The sequence below is a fragment of the Lachnellula hyalina genome (assembly GCF_007821495.1).
Source record: "Lachnellula hyalina strain CBS 185.66 chromosome Unknown contig00014, whole genome shotgun sequence".
NCBI lineage: Eukaryota > Fungi > Ascomycota > Leotiomycetes > Helotiales > Lachnaceae > Lachnellula > Lachnellula hyalina.
Window position 1 is genome coordinate 1 of NW_022157128.1, and position 14,121 is coordinate 14,121.

Consider the following 14,121-nt stretch of genomic DNA (forward strand, 5'->3'; position numbering starts at 1 on the left):
ATAACATGTTCTTCCCAAAAATCCCCATCCAGCCAACTACCCGCCTTCTCCGCGCGTTTCCTCCTCTTCTTGCGCTCCGACATCTTACCCGTCTTCGTTCTCGCAGGGATCCACTGCCAATGCAATGCCTCTACCTGCACGCCCCAATTCCTCAGCCATTGGAAAGACCATCCACGGATCATAGGCCGAGCGACGAAGTTGAGCATGCGCCGCATGCGTGTGCTCCACGCGACGATTAGAGCGAGGGTGATTATGACAAAGGAGGATGGGATGGCGACTAGACCGATTGTACGGAGAGGTAGGAATGAACCCCCGCCCCACTCGCGCGTGTTCATGCCGAAGAGGCCGGTGAAGAAGGTCAAGGGGAGGAAAATCACCGTGAAGACTGTGAAGATCATGACGGAACGGGACTGGGCGCTCGCGAGATCGGCTTGTAGGCGCGCGAGGCGCACTTCGTCGACTTGTGCTTGGCGTTGGACCATTTGGAGGAGTTTGTCGAACTGGGGGGTGTTAGTTATCAAGGCGATGAAGTGAGATAGGGGGTATGGACATCGTCGCGAGTACTTTGCACGCTTTTGATCATCTTGCTGGTGTTGTGTAGATACTCCTTGAGTTTCGCCATGGCTTGGTGTAGGAATCCTAAAGCGTTGCCCGTGATTCCACAAATCTCATCACTTGTGTAGCGGTTCATCATGTCGTTGATAGCATCTTGCTGGGTTTCGAAGAGAGTTTCTAGAGTCTTGAGCTCGTCTTCTATGTCACGTAGCTCTAGCAAGGCGGATGTATTTTCTCGATTCTGCTTTTCGGCCAATGCTCCTTCGCGTTTGTGTTTTGCTCTGATATTTGTGGTTCGAACTGTAGAGTCATAGTCAGTTGCCTTGTCCCGGAATCCTCGTGCCCGGAATCGCTTGAAGGACGTCGTCATTTTCTCGGTCTGCCGTGGTACTTAGTAAGACCCCGTCCAAGTATTAGTTTAATGCTTACTAGAATACTAATAGCCTCCTCAAATATACGGAAGATTTCAAGATCTGGATGAGAAGAGCGCTCAAAAAGTACTGTTACGGCATGAAGTGCAACTAATGCTGCCAAGTCGAAAGAGTTCTCGCATCTCGAAGTCAAGTCTGCATTTACTTCGTTGAAAATACTGTTGCGAAGATCTGCTTGTTGATATAGTCTTCCGTCGGTAATTAAAGTTTCTCTCTGTATTGCTGAGTGAGTAGAAATTCGTATCAAGGATACCTCCAAACTTGAAATGAACACTCGATGCGATATCAAGACTCTAACACCAGGAAAATTAGGACAGTGAAGGTACGTACTCTTGGAAAGCAAGTCAAAGTTGTTCCTAGGTGGCTCTTGTTAGTGAAAGGTAGATAACAGACTTCCTATCGACACTATGGGAGCAAAGATGAACATACCTTTATCAACTATCCACAGCCAAACTTGATCGACCATCAGGACATTTCCATCCAAAAGATCTTCATCGGAATCTTCCTCGCTCCCACTCTCATTCTCATCACAATCCTCATTCTCATCATCAACCTCCTGGTACTCTTCACCATCACCTTGAGTTTCTCCGCTGCTGTCTTTCATATTATCATTATAACTATCCTTCTTTGACAGCTGGGATCGCTGTTTAGTCATCTTGTATAACATCTGATCATCATCTCTCGCTCTTGTATCAAGAAGTCCAGGATACCCGAACTGGTCAAGAGTCCGCCGGCAGTTGATTGGAGGATCGTGACCAAGGAATTGCCAGAGCACTTTAAGTTCCAACGACTTCAATTTGGATACAGATTGGGGTACTGGACGTGAGCGACCTTGCTTGATGCGTTTTTTTATGAGTGTTCTCCTCTTGACGAGGGCTTTGTAGGTGTCGAAGTGGAGAAAGGGAAGATAGAGACACATTTGAATGGGTTCACCCCGTGGCGAGCCCCTGGGTGACGCCGATGGGGATCCTGAAAGAATGTTTAGCAAATACAAATTGCAATGATTGAGGGGAATCCGGAGTTAGCTTACTTATTTCTGATTCCATAAGCGGGCACCCAGGCTTGACGTAACATGCATGGTGTTCTGCATGTCTTCCACGAACATGCCTAGATTCCCAGTTTTCAATACTGAGTAGCTTGTTATAATGATTCGGCCCCTTCTCAACTGATATTGCCTCCAGAATATCCTATTGCAAATAAGTAAAAGCTATTGGGGTGATGGAATGACCCACCTTTACCCAACTAGGATTATTGAACGGGACATGCACCCACACTAGTTTTTGATTTGAGACGTCTGGTTTGGAGAATGTGACCTGACTCGAGGGGCTGATAGCGCTTTCGCTCCCTCTGCGCCCTCTTGATGAACTGATTTTGTATACATCTGGCCGTAGCAAGGATGGTTGAATTTGTACTTCGCTATGTCTTCGTAGCTGTTTCATTTCATCAATGGATTGGCCTGTATCTTTGGCAGGTTCCAACACAACTGGATGAGGTAGTGAGCCTGAAGTCGTTATCCCAATGGCGTCAGGACTTGCGGAGGGCGCGTTCCGATGGATAGAAGAAACTGTAGCTCTTTCTTTGCTTTTACTCTTGAGCGATCTTTTGCCTTGTCTTGTCGAACTAGAGGCATCATTAGAAGCAGGATCGTGTGGAACTGTTCGAGGATCTTCTAGTCTACCTGACAACGAGGCTGCGCGAGTATTGTGGCTTAAATGCTGCGTTTCTCGAGGTGCAACACTTACTTCTGCCAATCTATCCTCTAGCAATCTCGCTGGACCCAGTTTCTTGACATCACGTAGAGATTTGTTGGTAGACCATACTCTGATAGGAGGTTGTTTACCGTCATCTACTAGCACCGTGCCCTCATAGAATCCGTTGATTTCAACCTGGACTTTATCTTCTAGCTTCATATCTGTGTGTTTCATTTTTCTCAGCGCGCATGCTTTCTCTACAGCATGCGCCAATTCGCCGAGGTAAGACGATTTTGTTAGTGCATTATTGCTGTCAAATGATGCACAGCTTGCGTGATCACTGAGAAGGGGATATACTATTTCATGGCGGAGGTTCAGTAATGCAGATTTGATTGACGTAATTGGAGCGTGGAAAGGAAACCGGTCGGATTCAATGAGATTTGTGTTGGTCAGATCCGAATCTATAGTCTCGAAGAATGACCAGATGTGGAGGTCTGTAGCCAGGGCTTTGAACTTTGAGTCGATTTCATGCAGCAGACCATTGTCCAGTTGTAGCTGCTTCGCTATTGTTCGCGGGATTGGTCCCTTCAGACTCAGGATTTCTTGAATTTTCCCCGAAAAGTTTGACATCGATAGATAGCTCGAGCCTCGATGTGGGGTTGCTATAGTTTTCAACTCAGTACTGAAACCCCGTAATTGTATATCTGGCCTACCGAAGAATGTCACGCCATAGCAGTCACCTAGGACGGAGCTTCTGCGGCTGAGGGCCTCTGTGAGGGCCAACTTGACAACAAGTCCCCCAGTACTATGGCAGACAAAAAATATTGGTCGTTGCTCCCCCTGCGAATAGTTTTAGTTCGAGAATACTGAGGAGTGATTGAGCTAAAGTTTCTTCAACGTTATAAGAGATGATTCGATTTCCACACCTCTTTTTGACGCAAGTCTTCGATGGCTTGAAGTAGTCTCTTCGCCAGCAGCTTCAATGTATGATTCTCATCCGGCACGCCGTGATCATAGAGCAAAACACGGGCTTTCTGCAGCGGCTTTTGAGTACGAATGCCGCGTGTGATCCAAGCTGGCTCTTTTCGGTCTCTCCCTAATCGAGACGTAGACGTCCTTTTAGGTCGAGAAGAGTAAACTGGATTCAGAGGCGTCATTCGCATGAGCTCAATATGGATCTGACTAGGTGTGCCATTGGTGCCGAGATCGTCTTGAGAATATTTGGATTTTGGTGTCCATGTCTTTTCTGGATCTCCGTAAATAGCTGGCACGCCTATAATGCTTTGAAGAGGTTAGCCTTTAAATGGGCGCGTTGTTCCGTTGTATTACTTACTCAACTTCAGTTGCGAATCCTGGGCTTGGGACAGGAGGATCACGCTTCACGAAGGCCGACTGTTCAGGATTCGCAATGCCATTGGTATTCAAGGAAGGTCCATGACCGTTTGAACCATTGGTGACCGGAGTGGAAGGAGCGATATGAGCCCGCAGGCCCGGTTTTTCCCTTGTGGAGCTGGCGTTAGAGGGGCCATCGCTGGAAGGATCGAGATGAATGAGTGGGACATCGGGGATTCGAGATTGAGGATTACTAGCAGTATCGTGTGACATCGTAACTGAAGGCTAACAACTCTGTTGCATGTAACTGGGGTCGACTATATAGATGGTGTCGTTTGACAAATGATTGAGTGGAAAGAGGGAAAGAGCATGGCGCAAGGAAGCATGACAAGAACGATAACGCAGAGAGTACTCGAACACGCTGGCTTGTTATCAATTACCAGCTGAGCAGCCCCCACAAGGCTAGGCACGGGCAGGATCGGTCCATCTGAAGAGGCTCTGTTGCTAGGCCAAGGGTATTGGGAGCGGGCAGTAATTCGATAACACCGGTGAACTTGGGAAGCTGATATCGTGATACCCCGACTTTTCTGATCGAGCATGGTTGGCTCACTTGAGCCGGGTGTTTTGTTGGTGGAGGGGCAGATGTAGGATTGGGGCCAATAGTAATTGTGGCTGCCAGGTCTTGCAGATGTGTTGTGCAACCAAAAAGCGCATCCGTCCTGATTAAGCAGGTGTTCCTTGGTCAGATGTGCAGACCCTCTTGTCTGTCTTGGGTTCAATCCCATGCAAATGGTCACGTGGCTGCAATGATCTCTTTGCCGTCCACCAGTCAGGTAGCGACGTACTAAGAACTGATTTCATCCCCTGCTCAGAGTCTTCGGGCTGCTAATAATCAAAGTAATTATATAACAACCTATAATTCTCTATCTTTAGTGGAGTCCCCTTTTTTCCGTTGCTCCTTCAAGGCAGCCAAGAGCTCCTTGGCCCAACCTGCTTTCGACGCAGACTTCGAGAAGCTCTTGACGTGATGCTCCCAACACCCATCCCCCAGCATCGTCCCTTTGGCCTCACAGACCTTCGTTTCACTCACGGGTGTTCTCGGCCACACGTCCAAAACGGCCCCCATACCCTCATCGAGGAAATTATCCATCACCAGCTGGCCTACGTTTCGTCTGACAACATCAAACCCATCTTCCTTTTTCAAGAAGATCTCGAGCAACAGCTCCATCCCTCCTTTCTCAAGGAAGGTGTCTCGGATTGTAGGGTCTCGAATGAGTCCGCTGATAGCATTGACCTTTGCTTTCAATGCACTGGGATTATTCTCTTGATCTAAGCGCGAGCGCAACATGTCGACGAAATTCTTCTGCTTGCTCGCGGATATATCTAGTCCGCAGGATGGGTACATGACCATTTTCGAATAGCCGGCCACTTCATTTAAGGCAGTAGGGTTGTTCTGGATAGATGAAGCGAGAATAGAAGCGGCCTTGTGATCTCGACCGTTCTCGGTAGCGGGGATCTTTTCGGATCCGGACCCTAAGGTTAAGCAGACAAGCTTCTCGAGGACTGGCCCGTCTTTAGCGATTTCGACGCCGTAGTAGATATCGTGGGAGAGGTCGGAGAGGTCGTCGAGCGCACCATCAATCGCGCGCGCATCCATCTTGATTGTCAAGAGAGCCTTTTGAAAAGTGCCCATTTCGTCACCAGCTTCTGGGTTGGGGATCGGAGGTGGAATTTTGCCTGCGTCCTTGTACGCCGGTGCTTTAATAGGAACTTGATCCCGTAGAGCGGGCTTCTCTGATTCTGGTTCTGGTTGGTCTACGATGACCATCGCTTGTTCACTTGGAATAACTTCTGGATTGTACCCCTCCTCTCCCTCCATTGGAATATTAAGCCGTGCTTCACTCTCGCCTGAATATATGTTCATTCGAACATGAAGACCCGGGGGTATATCTTGGCCTTCTTTGATAGTTTGGAAGTCTTTTGTAGGTTCGAAGATGCGAGGATAACATTCTGCGGCGTTGGTCGTAGGGCAGATGAGGTCGGTGGAGGCAACTGCAGAGTCGGGGGATGAAGAGATAGCTCGAGCCAGTGTCGGCAACAATAGCCATGCCAGGCCTAGAAGGCAGCGTGTAGGTATTTGAACCATGTTGAAAAGCTTGTGGTACGGAAGTACTCGCTCGATCTTTTTGATGTCTAGGAAGGCGAAGCTTTAAGAAGTGTTGTGTAAAGACCAAGTTTCAGTAGTCTTCAGTCAGTGGCAACAATAGAGAGGACACGATTAAATCTCCGCTTTAATCTTCGAAGTACACGTCTCCGTTGTGAAGCTGCTTCAGCGTCGAATACAGCTCTATTGAACGACCTTAAATCGATGGCTTTAGACAAACCCTCAGCTTGCCTTTGTTGCTCGACACACCAGGAATCGAGAACCCAGGGACAGTTAGAGAACAAGTCTCTTCCCTCCCAACTAGATCGTATGACAGGGCAGTCCTGCCACTTGACCAGATACCAGATGAAGTTATTCTTCGCCTTTACTTGGGCGAGGATTCGTTCGGGAGGGTGATCTTGGCCGTCGTCGGTGTCAAGAGAAGCAATAGATTCTTCGTCGCTGAATTCTTCGTAGAGATCATCTCCTAAATACTCGAGAACTTGTTGTGGATTAGTTGTCCCCATCGTAAGCGTAAGGACAAGTGGCCAGCTCTCGGGATATAGACTCAGGCATCTCGATACGACGATAAGAACATGGCGTCCGCCCCGCCTTGTGATTCTTGATTCGCTCTAGCTCCAGAACCGAGCATGGCTGCTGACTAATCCGGCATTGAACATCCCAATGTCAACCTCGATGCGGGATTGAAGGCATTCAGGAATCAATTGAACCACACCATCATGCTTGCACTTCGGCCAAAGGCAGTACGGGCTGCTGAGCGCCTTCCTACAGCTGTTTCTCGAAGTACACGACGATACGCGTCTGGACACGGCGCAGACCATGCCCACCATGCGGAACCCAAGGATGAGCCGTTAGGAGTGAGTGCATACGGAACTGAGATTTGGACACCTGCTGATAGTGTTGTAGCCTCAATTATACATTCTCCTTGCCGCGATCCCCATCTCAATTGGAGTCTATAAGATTTCCAGACCCGACAAGGATGGGAAGATGACGGGGCTGTCTCAATTGATCGACAAATATTCGTCCTACAAGGATGCATTGACAGCGCGGAATACTCTTCATACTGATATGATTGAACAAGCTGCCTTTGACAGCAACTTGTACAAGAACTCGAAAGGGTCCAAGCATGTAGACTTGAAGTTTCCAGAGTAGGTTTTGAAACAGTGATGGCAGGCCGTAAAGCTAATTGTTGGCCCAGGATCTTCAATACAGGTTCACCGTACAATGTAGTTGCTGGACAGGGTGCGAGGGGTATTGATGAGATGGTAGCCCATTATCAGAAGTTGAATGCGGATGCGGATGAGCGGAAAACTAAGGCATTGGCTGCGAAGGAGGAATGAAGATGCCGAAACGATAAAACCCGTACATATCACAAATTTCCAACACAACTTTTCCTCTAAGTGATAAAGGCCGTGTTTTCAATCTGGTGGGTCAATAGTCGTAAGCCGCGAAAGTCGTCTTTTCCCTGCTTGCCGGGGCCCGTCCGCCTTGTCTGATTTCAAGACGTGTCTACATCACTGGGCAATATCATTTTCAATTCTTCAATCTGGTCTGTACAAATATTCAAAGGGGTTTGTCTCTTTCAATGTCTCAACTCTTGTAGGAAAATCATATGGTAGTAAGGATAGTCTGTTGGGTACTCTACGGTCGTGCCTTCCAGTTTCAATATGCCACCATTGGCATAAAAGCTCCTCTTCCTTTGCTTCTTGTTTTCCTCTTCACAACATCAACAACCATTATAGATAGCATTGCTAACCCTCAACATTTGCTACAATTCAAAAGAATCACCTTAATTTACATGCTGCACGCTACAGCACGCTGGACACGGCTCCACTAGTGGTATATGAATTGGACGACATCGAGTAGGTGGTTTAAATCACCTCCATGGAAGAGATTCTTCTAATGCCAACAGCCACCCATCCACTTAAGCTCCAAACATGGTCCCTCCCACTGCGCGCACCCTCACGCAATATCGGCCTAGGCGAAAGAATTGTCTCACGGCGACTCGATGTATCCGGGAAGAAGAGCAAATCCTCGAAGAACCTATCATACTTTCCAACCGGGAGATCGAAATAGATGCAGACAATGGACCAAAGGTTGCACCGGCTAAATCGTCCCTTCATGGAGGGCCAGATCATGACCTTAGAGAAAGGGAGGATCAAGAGGTTCGGCAGTGGACTATCCGTAAAGGATTAGTCGGGTCTGTCAATGAAACGTATGAAAGTTACTCCTATCGAGTGGCGATATATTCTGATAGGTCCCGCTTCCTACGTCGATTGTACGATGGCGATATCCCATTCCTGCATCATTCCTGTAATCCCAACGCATAGTTGGCACATCTTGCGGATACAGGAAGGGTTGTTGCAATAAGAAAAATTAGGCAAGGCGAGGAGGTAACGATTCTGTACGGTGGGGAGAATATCGAGTTTTTAGAGGCAGAGTACGGATTTAGATGCCATTGTTCTAGGACATGCTTCCGACGGTCTGAGGGTAGAAAACCAACCTTGGCTGAGATGAGGGATGACCACCGTATACGACGACGGTCCTGGAGGAATGGCTACCGTATACGGGAGCTCTGTATTTGGAAACGGCTCAGGACCTCGATCACTCATTGCTGGAATGAGGGTTTGATTCCTCGGTGACTGGGTGGAAATGGTCCGGTGTAGCAGTCTGTCTTGAATCATCCATTGTCTGTGTATTGAACCATTCATCGTCTGTGGGACACTCAGCGTAGTGTAGCATCATTGAACATCATCGACAGCGTTCAAACCATCTTCTACCCTGTCCGAACAAACTTCAATCTTACATTGATATGCAATGTTTCAAAATCGACGAGCGCACGTGTTGGATCCACGTGATTACCCCGGATCAATGGAACGGACGCTAAAAATTCCCCACGCATTGTTGTCTGGAACAGTCTCTCAGGTCACACGCAGCTTTGGCCGAACAGTTCCATACCTACCATACCTGAACATGACCAGACTGGCCACCCACCAAGGTCAAATCTGCTTGTAGTATCATCTGTTGTGCTCGACTGATGTGTTGCTTCTATTCACAACACAGCCTATTTTGACTCCCCTCTTTTGTCGACCTGGAGACTATTCATAGATTATCTAACATCCGCTTTTGAGACTTGCAAACTACTGACCTATCCAGCATAGCATCCTGGCTCACTCAACGTTACTTTTGCCTTGGTTGCTCTAGAGAAGGAACCTTTTCGGACCAATTTGCATCTCCCATACACTCTCAACCCCCAAATCCCATCCAATCCCGGGTTCCCTATTCCTCCATCGATCCGCATATCGGAAGCCCTGTAGCTGAGGGCGTTTTGTTCTCCCGCCAGTCCCGTAACTAGAAGAGCTTTGATCTTCTCAGTCACGGCAACAGCACGCCTGGCTTGCCAACCAAAACATCCTCTTGCCCGAGCAAGCGGGCTTTGTTATCATTTCGGAACTACAAAGCATCGTGAGACTGGATTACACTGCGGATAAAGTGGAGACATCTTCCTCTTTCACATGCCCTGAGTTTCTGGACATCTACCGGCTTTCTTTTTCCGATACGGTTCTCTTTGTCCGATACTTTTCAAGCTATCACAAATCACAGCCGACCTGATTCCTCCCACGCACGCTTCGCAGAGCCCCAACCAGACGACTACTTTTTATTTGCACGTACCGGAAAAATATACCCGCAGCAGAAGATCGTGGTACCATATGCAAGACTGCGTTGGTATCAATTATTATTACCTAGACAGACCGAGTGAGGTACGTAGTATCGTTTTCCTGTCACGTACTGTACTGTACGACCTCCCGATGTCAAACTCGGGGTTGCGGATACCACGTTAGCTCGGCATATCCCCCAGTTAGTGCACGGGAGTGGAGCTCATATTGCATGGCCATACGGCCGGTGTCGTGATAATCTACTGCCAAGATGTATGGCTCTTTTATGCAGAGGGATCAAAGGTTCATTGCGGGGTGAACCCCAACCCCACTATGGATCATGTCCCTCTTTGGCTCCGGAAATAATTCAACTTTCCCCTACCCTTAAGGGTACATCAACTCCACTTTCCATTCCATTCTTCTTCAAACATTATCGATAAAGCAATTCTAGTGGGATGCCGTCCTACTGTCTCCAAGACTGCCATTACTTCTACCGCACAGCATTGCGCGGTCTGAATATCAGCACTTCCATTTCTCCGCTCTATAGTTAAAATCAACAAGCTGACCAAGATGCCTTCCTCCACCAATTCAGTTCGGACATTTACGATGCCAAAGTCCCTGAATGCTTCCTTGGCTGTGGAGCCGGGAAATGCAAAACATGCCCCAGAAGAAGGTCGATCCGTGGAAGAGGTAAAGCAAGTTAGTGAGAGCTACTCCAAGGACCAAAAAGACCCTCTCAGCAACCAGCCAAAAGCCAAGCCAGGAATTACCTTTGCTGCTCAGGATAGGCTTCCCAAGTTGCCGATTCCCGAGTTGGAGCATAGCATGACGGGATATCTTAAGGCTTTGAAGCCTTTACAAAGTCCCAGAGAACACGCCGAAACGCAACAAGCGGTTGAAGAGTTCCTCAAGAGTGAGGGACCGGAGCTTCAGGAAAGATTAAAGAAGTATGCCACTGGAAAAACGAGCTATATCGAACAGTTTTGTAAGTACATGTCTATATATATAGTATCTGATCACTTACAATTGACCAGGGTATGACTCTTATCTCAATTTCGATAACCCAGTCGTTCTAAATCTCAACCCTTTCTTTCTCCTAGAAGATGATCCTACTCCGGCAAGGAATAACCAAGTCACCCGGGCCGCCTCACTTGTGGTGTCTGCTCTATCATTTGTCCGTGCAGTCAGAAGGGAAGAGCTACCTCCCGACAACATAAGAGGAACTCCCCTCTGCATGTATCAATATTCAAGACTGTTCGGGACTGCTCGTGTCCCTACGGAAAATGGATGTCATATCGGACAAGATCCCGATGCAAAGCATGTTGTCGTCCTATGCCATGGCCAATTCTACTGGTTTGATGTCCTTGATGACAACTCGGATCTCATTATGACTGAGAAGGACGTGTCAATCAACCTTCAGACTATCGTCGATGACGCCCAGCAAACGCCTATCCAAGACGCGGCCAAAGGTGCACTAGGCGTTCTCAGTACGGAAAACCGGAAGATCTGGTCAGGACTGAGAGATATGATGACTAGAAAGGAGGGTTCAAATAATGCCGATTGTCTGGGAATAGTAGACTCGGCATTATTCATCCTCTGTCTCGATTACACCGAACCAGCATCCGGAGCAGAGCTTTGCCAGAACATGCTTTGCGGAACAAGTTTGGTTGAGAAGGGAGTTCAGGTTGGCACTTGCACGAATCGATGGTATGACAAGTTGCAGATTATTGTTTGTAAGAACGGAAGTGCCGGAATCAATTTCGAACACACTGGTGTTGATGGCCATACGGTTTTACGATTTGCAAGTGACCTTTACACGGATACAATTCTGAGATTCGCCAGGACCATAAATGGCGGAGCTCCAAGTCTTTGGGCTTCTACGAGCCCCGATCCGTCGAAACGCGACCCGGCGAGCTTTGGAGATGTTAACACAACGCCTCATAAACTGGAATGGGATATGGTTCCTGAACTTAGCATTGCATTACGATTCGCTGAAACGCGTCTGGCGGATCTCATTCAACAAAATGAATTCCAAACGCTCGACTTTGCGGCTTATGGTAAAAACTTCATAACTGCCATGGGATTCTCACCTGATGCTTTCATTCAAATGGCTTTCCAGGCTGCCTACTACGGGCTTTATGGCCGAGTGGAATGCACTTACGAACCAGCAATGACCAAAGTCTATCTCCATGGTCGAACGGAAGCCATTCGATCAGTGACCCCTGAATCCGTGGACTTTGTTCAAGCTTTCTGGGCTGAGAACCCGCCGCAACAAAAAGTCGACACACTAAAGAAAGCATGTCAAAAGCACACCGCAAACACAAAAGAATGCGCAAAAGCCCAAGGCTGTGACCGACACTTATACGCCCTCTACAGCGTCTGGCAAAAAGCTCTCGACGAAGACGGAGCAGAAGCCGCGAGCAGCTACGGCAGCAACGGCTACTCCAGCCCCATCGATGGCGGCTCAGAACGCGACCCCTCATCCATAGTCGGCAGCCCTAACCGCAACTCAGTCCTATCCTCCGATGGCGAAGATGTCATCTCCCTTCCCTCCCGCCACCGCAACAACAGTTCCTCATCCCGCCCAGGGCAACAGAACAGCATGCCCCTCCTATTTGCCGACAGCGGCTGGGACAAACTCAACAACACTATCCTATCCACCTCGAACTGCGGCAACCCCTCGCTCCGCCACTTCGGCTTTGGACCCACTACAGGGGATGGGTTTGGAATCGGGTATATTATCAAAGATGAGGGCATCAGCATCTGCGCGAGTAGTAAACACAGACAAACGAAACGCTTCGTTGATGCTATCGAGAGCTATCTCCTCGAGATCCGCCGCGTCCTGCGCACTACGCAGCGCCGCGGTACGTCTCCCAAAGCATCGCGCGCACGGGAAGCCACGGCGAGTCGACCGAAGCCGGGGAGTAGACTCAAGAGTCGCGGGAGGGTGATTCGGGCTACGGAGGGGAAGAAGACGCCGGGTGCGATGACGCCGGTGGAGGATAGTACGGTAGGGAGTGATGATGAGGGATTGGGTGGCTGTAAGTCTCAAATTTCGAATTCTTGTCGTGTGAATATGGATTGGGATGTCGCTTTGCAGGTCTGGATTGAGGCTGATTATACATGTGTAGATGGATTTTTCGATGCTGGGATGCTGTTACAGGCTCTGAAAGCGAGGGGGGAGGGGCCGGGGGACGATGCGAAGGCGCCTGAGGCTAGGAGACGCGAGATTGGGAAGAAATTGAGGTTGAGTGAGTATTGAGGGGTGTATAATACGAGGGGTGGAGGGAGGGCATGAAAAACGGAGATTGGCGATCTCGTGATGGTGAAATTGGCAAGAGGCGAATAATTGCGCGCGCGCACAGCAGATGAGATGAAAGAGGTGTGCTCGTGCGTGTATTTGTAGGAAAGTAAAGATAAAGATAAGATCATTCCAAGTACTGTACTGTAAATCTCAAGGAAGGGAAGGGAAGATGAGATTCTCACGCGAGACAGTTACTGTAGCTAGCTAGCCTATCTCATTCCATTCTTACCTTACGGAGTATGCATTTCCAAAATAGAATATTACTTACATGATGAGATGAGATGAGATGAGGCGCGCGATGTGGAGACGATCGTTCGCGATCCTGTAGGATGAGCATGGCATGGCATGGCATGGCATGACTAGCCGATCATCAGTGCTGGATCGACCAGCCGCAGAGTTGCAGTGCGCACGTTGTGCGTTGTGAATCAAAATAAACGCGTGAAGTGCAGTGGGTGGGAGGAGTGCAAGAAAGGAAGAACGACAGGGGATTTGGTTTTGTGCAGTGTGACGTTGTGGTTGTGGTTGTGGTCCTTACTCGTACCACTGAGAGGTGATTGGAAAGCAGCCAGAGGCGCGTAGGAGGAGCAGTAAGTAAGTTTTAAGGTTCAGAGGAATAATAGGGTAGGGTAACGAGGTAAGGTAGGAATTAGATGTTGATATACGGAGTAATTGATTGATCGTGACTTGGCCATCAGTAAGCGCGCGAGAGCAAGCTCCGAGGGGAGGGAGCGCATAGAGTGAAACGAAACGAAACGAAACGATGAAGCGATTCGCGAGGAGGAAGAGGAGCATGAGTGCGAGTGCGAGACTGGGGGTAAGTCAGGTGAGGTGGGGTCTATAAGCTTGGTTCATACCACCGAGTCCGGCGTCTTGGCTGCGCAGAAGTTGAAACTTCCTACTTAAAAAGCTTTCCAGCACGTGAGGGAGAGGAGGGAAGAAGTTTTTTCACAAAAACCTCACGTTGGATAGGACGGTGAGAGAAGGAAGT

At 48.6% G+C, this 14,121-nt stretch overlaps 4 protein-coding genes across 4 annotated transcripts; 2 read left to right on the top strand and 2 right to left on the bottom strand.

Moving 5' to 3' along the window:
* Positions 1-4,282, bottom strand: LHYA1_G001984 (uncharacterized protein; the record flags this gene model as incomplete). The annotated part of the gene is made up of 8 exons (XM_031146962.1): positions 1-500; positions 551-934; positions 985-1,259; positions 1,416-1,955; positions 2,017-2,173; positions 2,219-3,517; positions 3,604-3,958; positions 4,011-4,282. Coding segments are annotated over 8 exons (3,782 nt in total), but the record flags the coding sequence as incomplete, so codon positions are not given.
* A 640-nt stretch (positions 4,283-4,922) lies between these two features.
* Positions 4,923-6,679, bottom strand: SIL1 (Nucleotide exchange factor SIL1; the record flags this gene model as incomplete). The annotated part of the gene is made up of 2 exons (XM_031146963.1): positions 4,923-6,202; positions 6,286-6,679. The coding sequence occupies 2 exons, from the start codon at positions 6,677-6,679 to the stop codon at positions 4,923-4,925; spliced, it is 1,674 nt and encodes a 557-aa protein (XP_031008603.1).
* Positions 6,680-6,892: 213 nt separating this feature from the next.
* Positions 6,893-7,513, top strand: nuo17.8 (NADH-ubiquinone oxidoreductase 17.8 kDa subunit, mitochondrial; the record flags this gene model as incomplete). Its single annotated transcript, XM_031146964.1, has 3 exons — positions 6,893-7,030; positions 7,080-7,321; positions 7,372-7,513. The coding sequence occupies 3 exons, from the start codon at positions 6,893-6,895 to the stop codon at positions 7,511-7,513; spliced, it is 522 nt and encodes a 173-aa protein (XP_031008600.1).
* A 2,771-nt stretch (positions 7,514-10,284) lies between these two features.
* Positions 10,285-13,091, top strand: YAT1 (putative mitochondrial carnitine O-acetyltransferase; the record flags this gene model as incomplete). The annotated part of the gene is made up of 4 exons (XM_031146965.1): positions 10,285-10,339; positions 10,377-10,814; positions 10,864-12,870; positions 12,961-13,091. The coding sequence occupies 4 exons, from the start codon at positions 10,285-10,287 to the stop codon at positions 13,089-13,091; spliced, it is 2,631 nt and encodes an 876-aa protein (XP_031008601.1).
* Between the last annotated feature and the right edge of the window lie 1,030 nt (positions 13,092-14,121).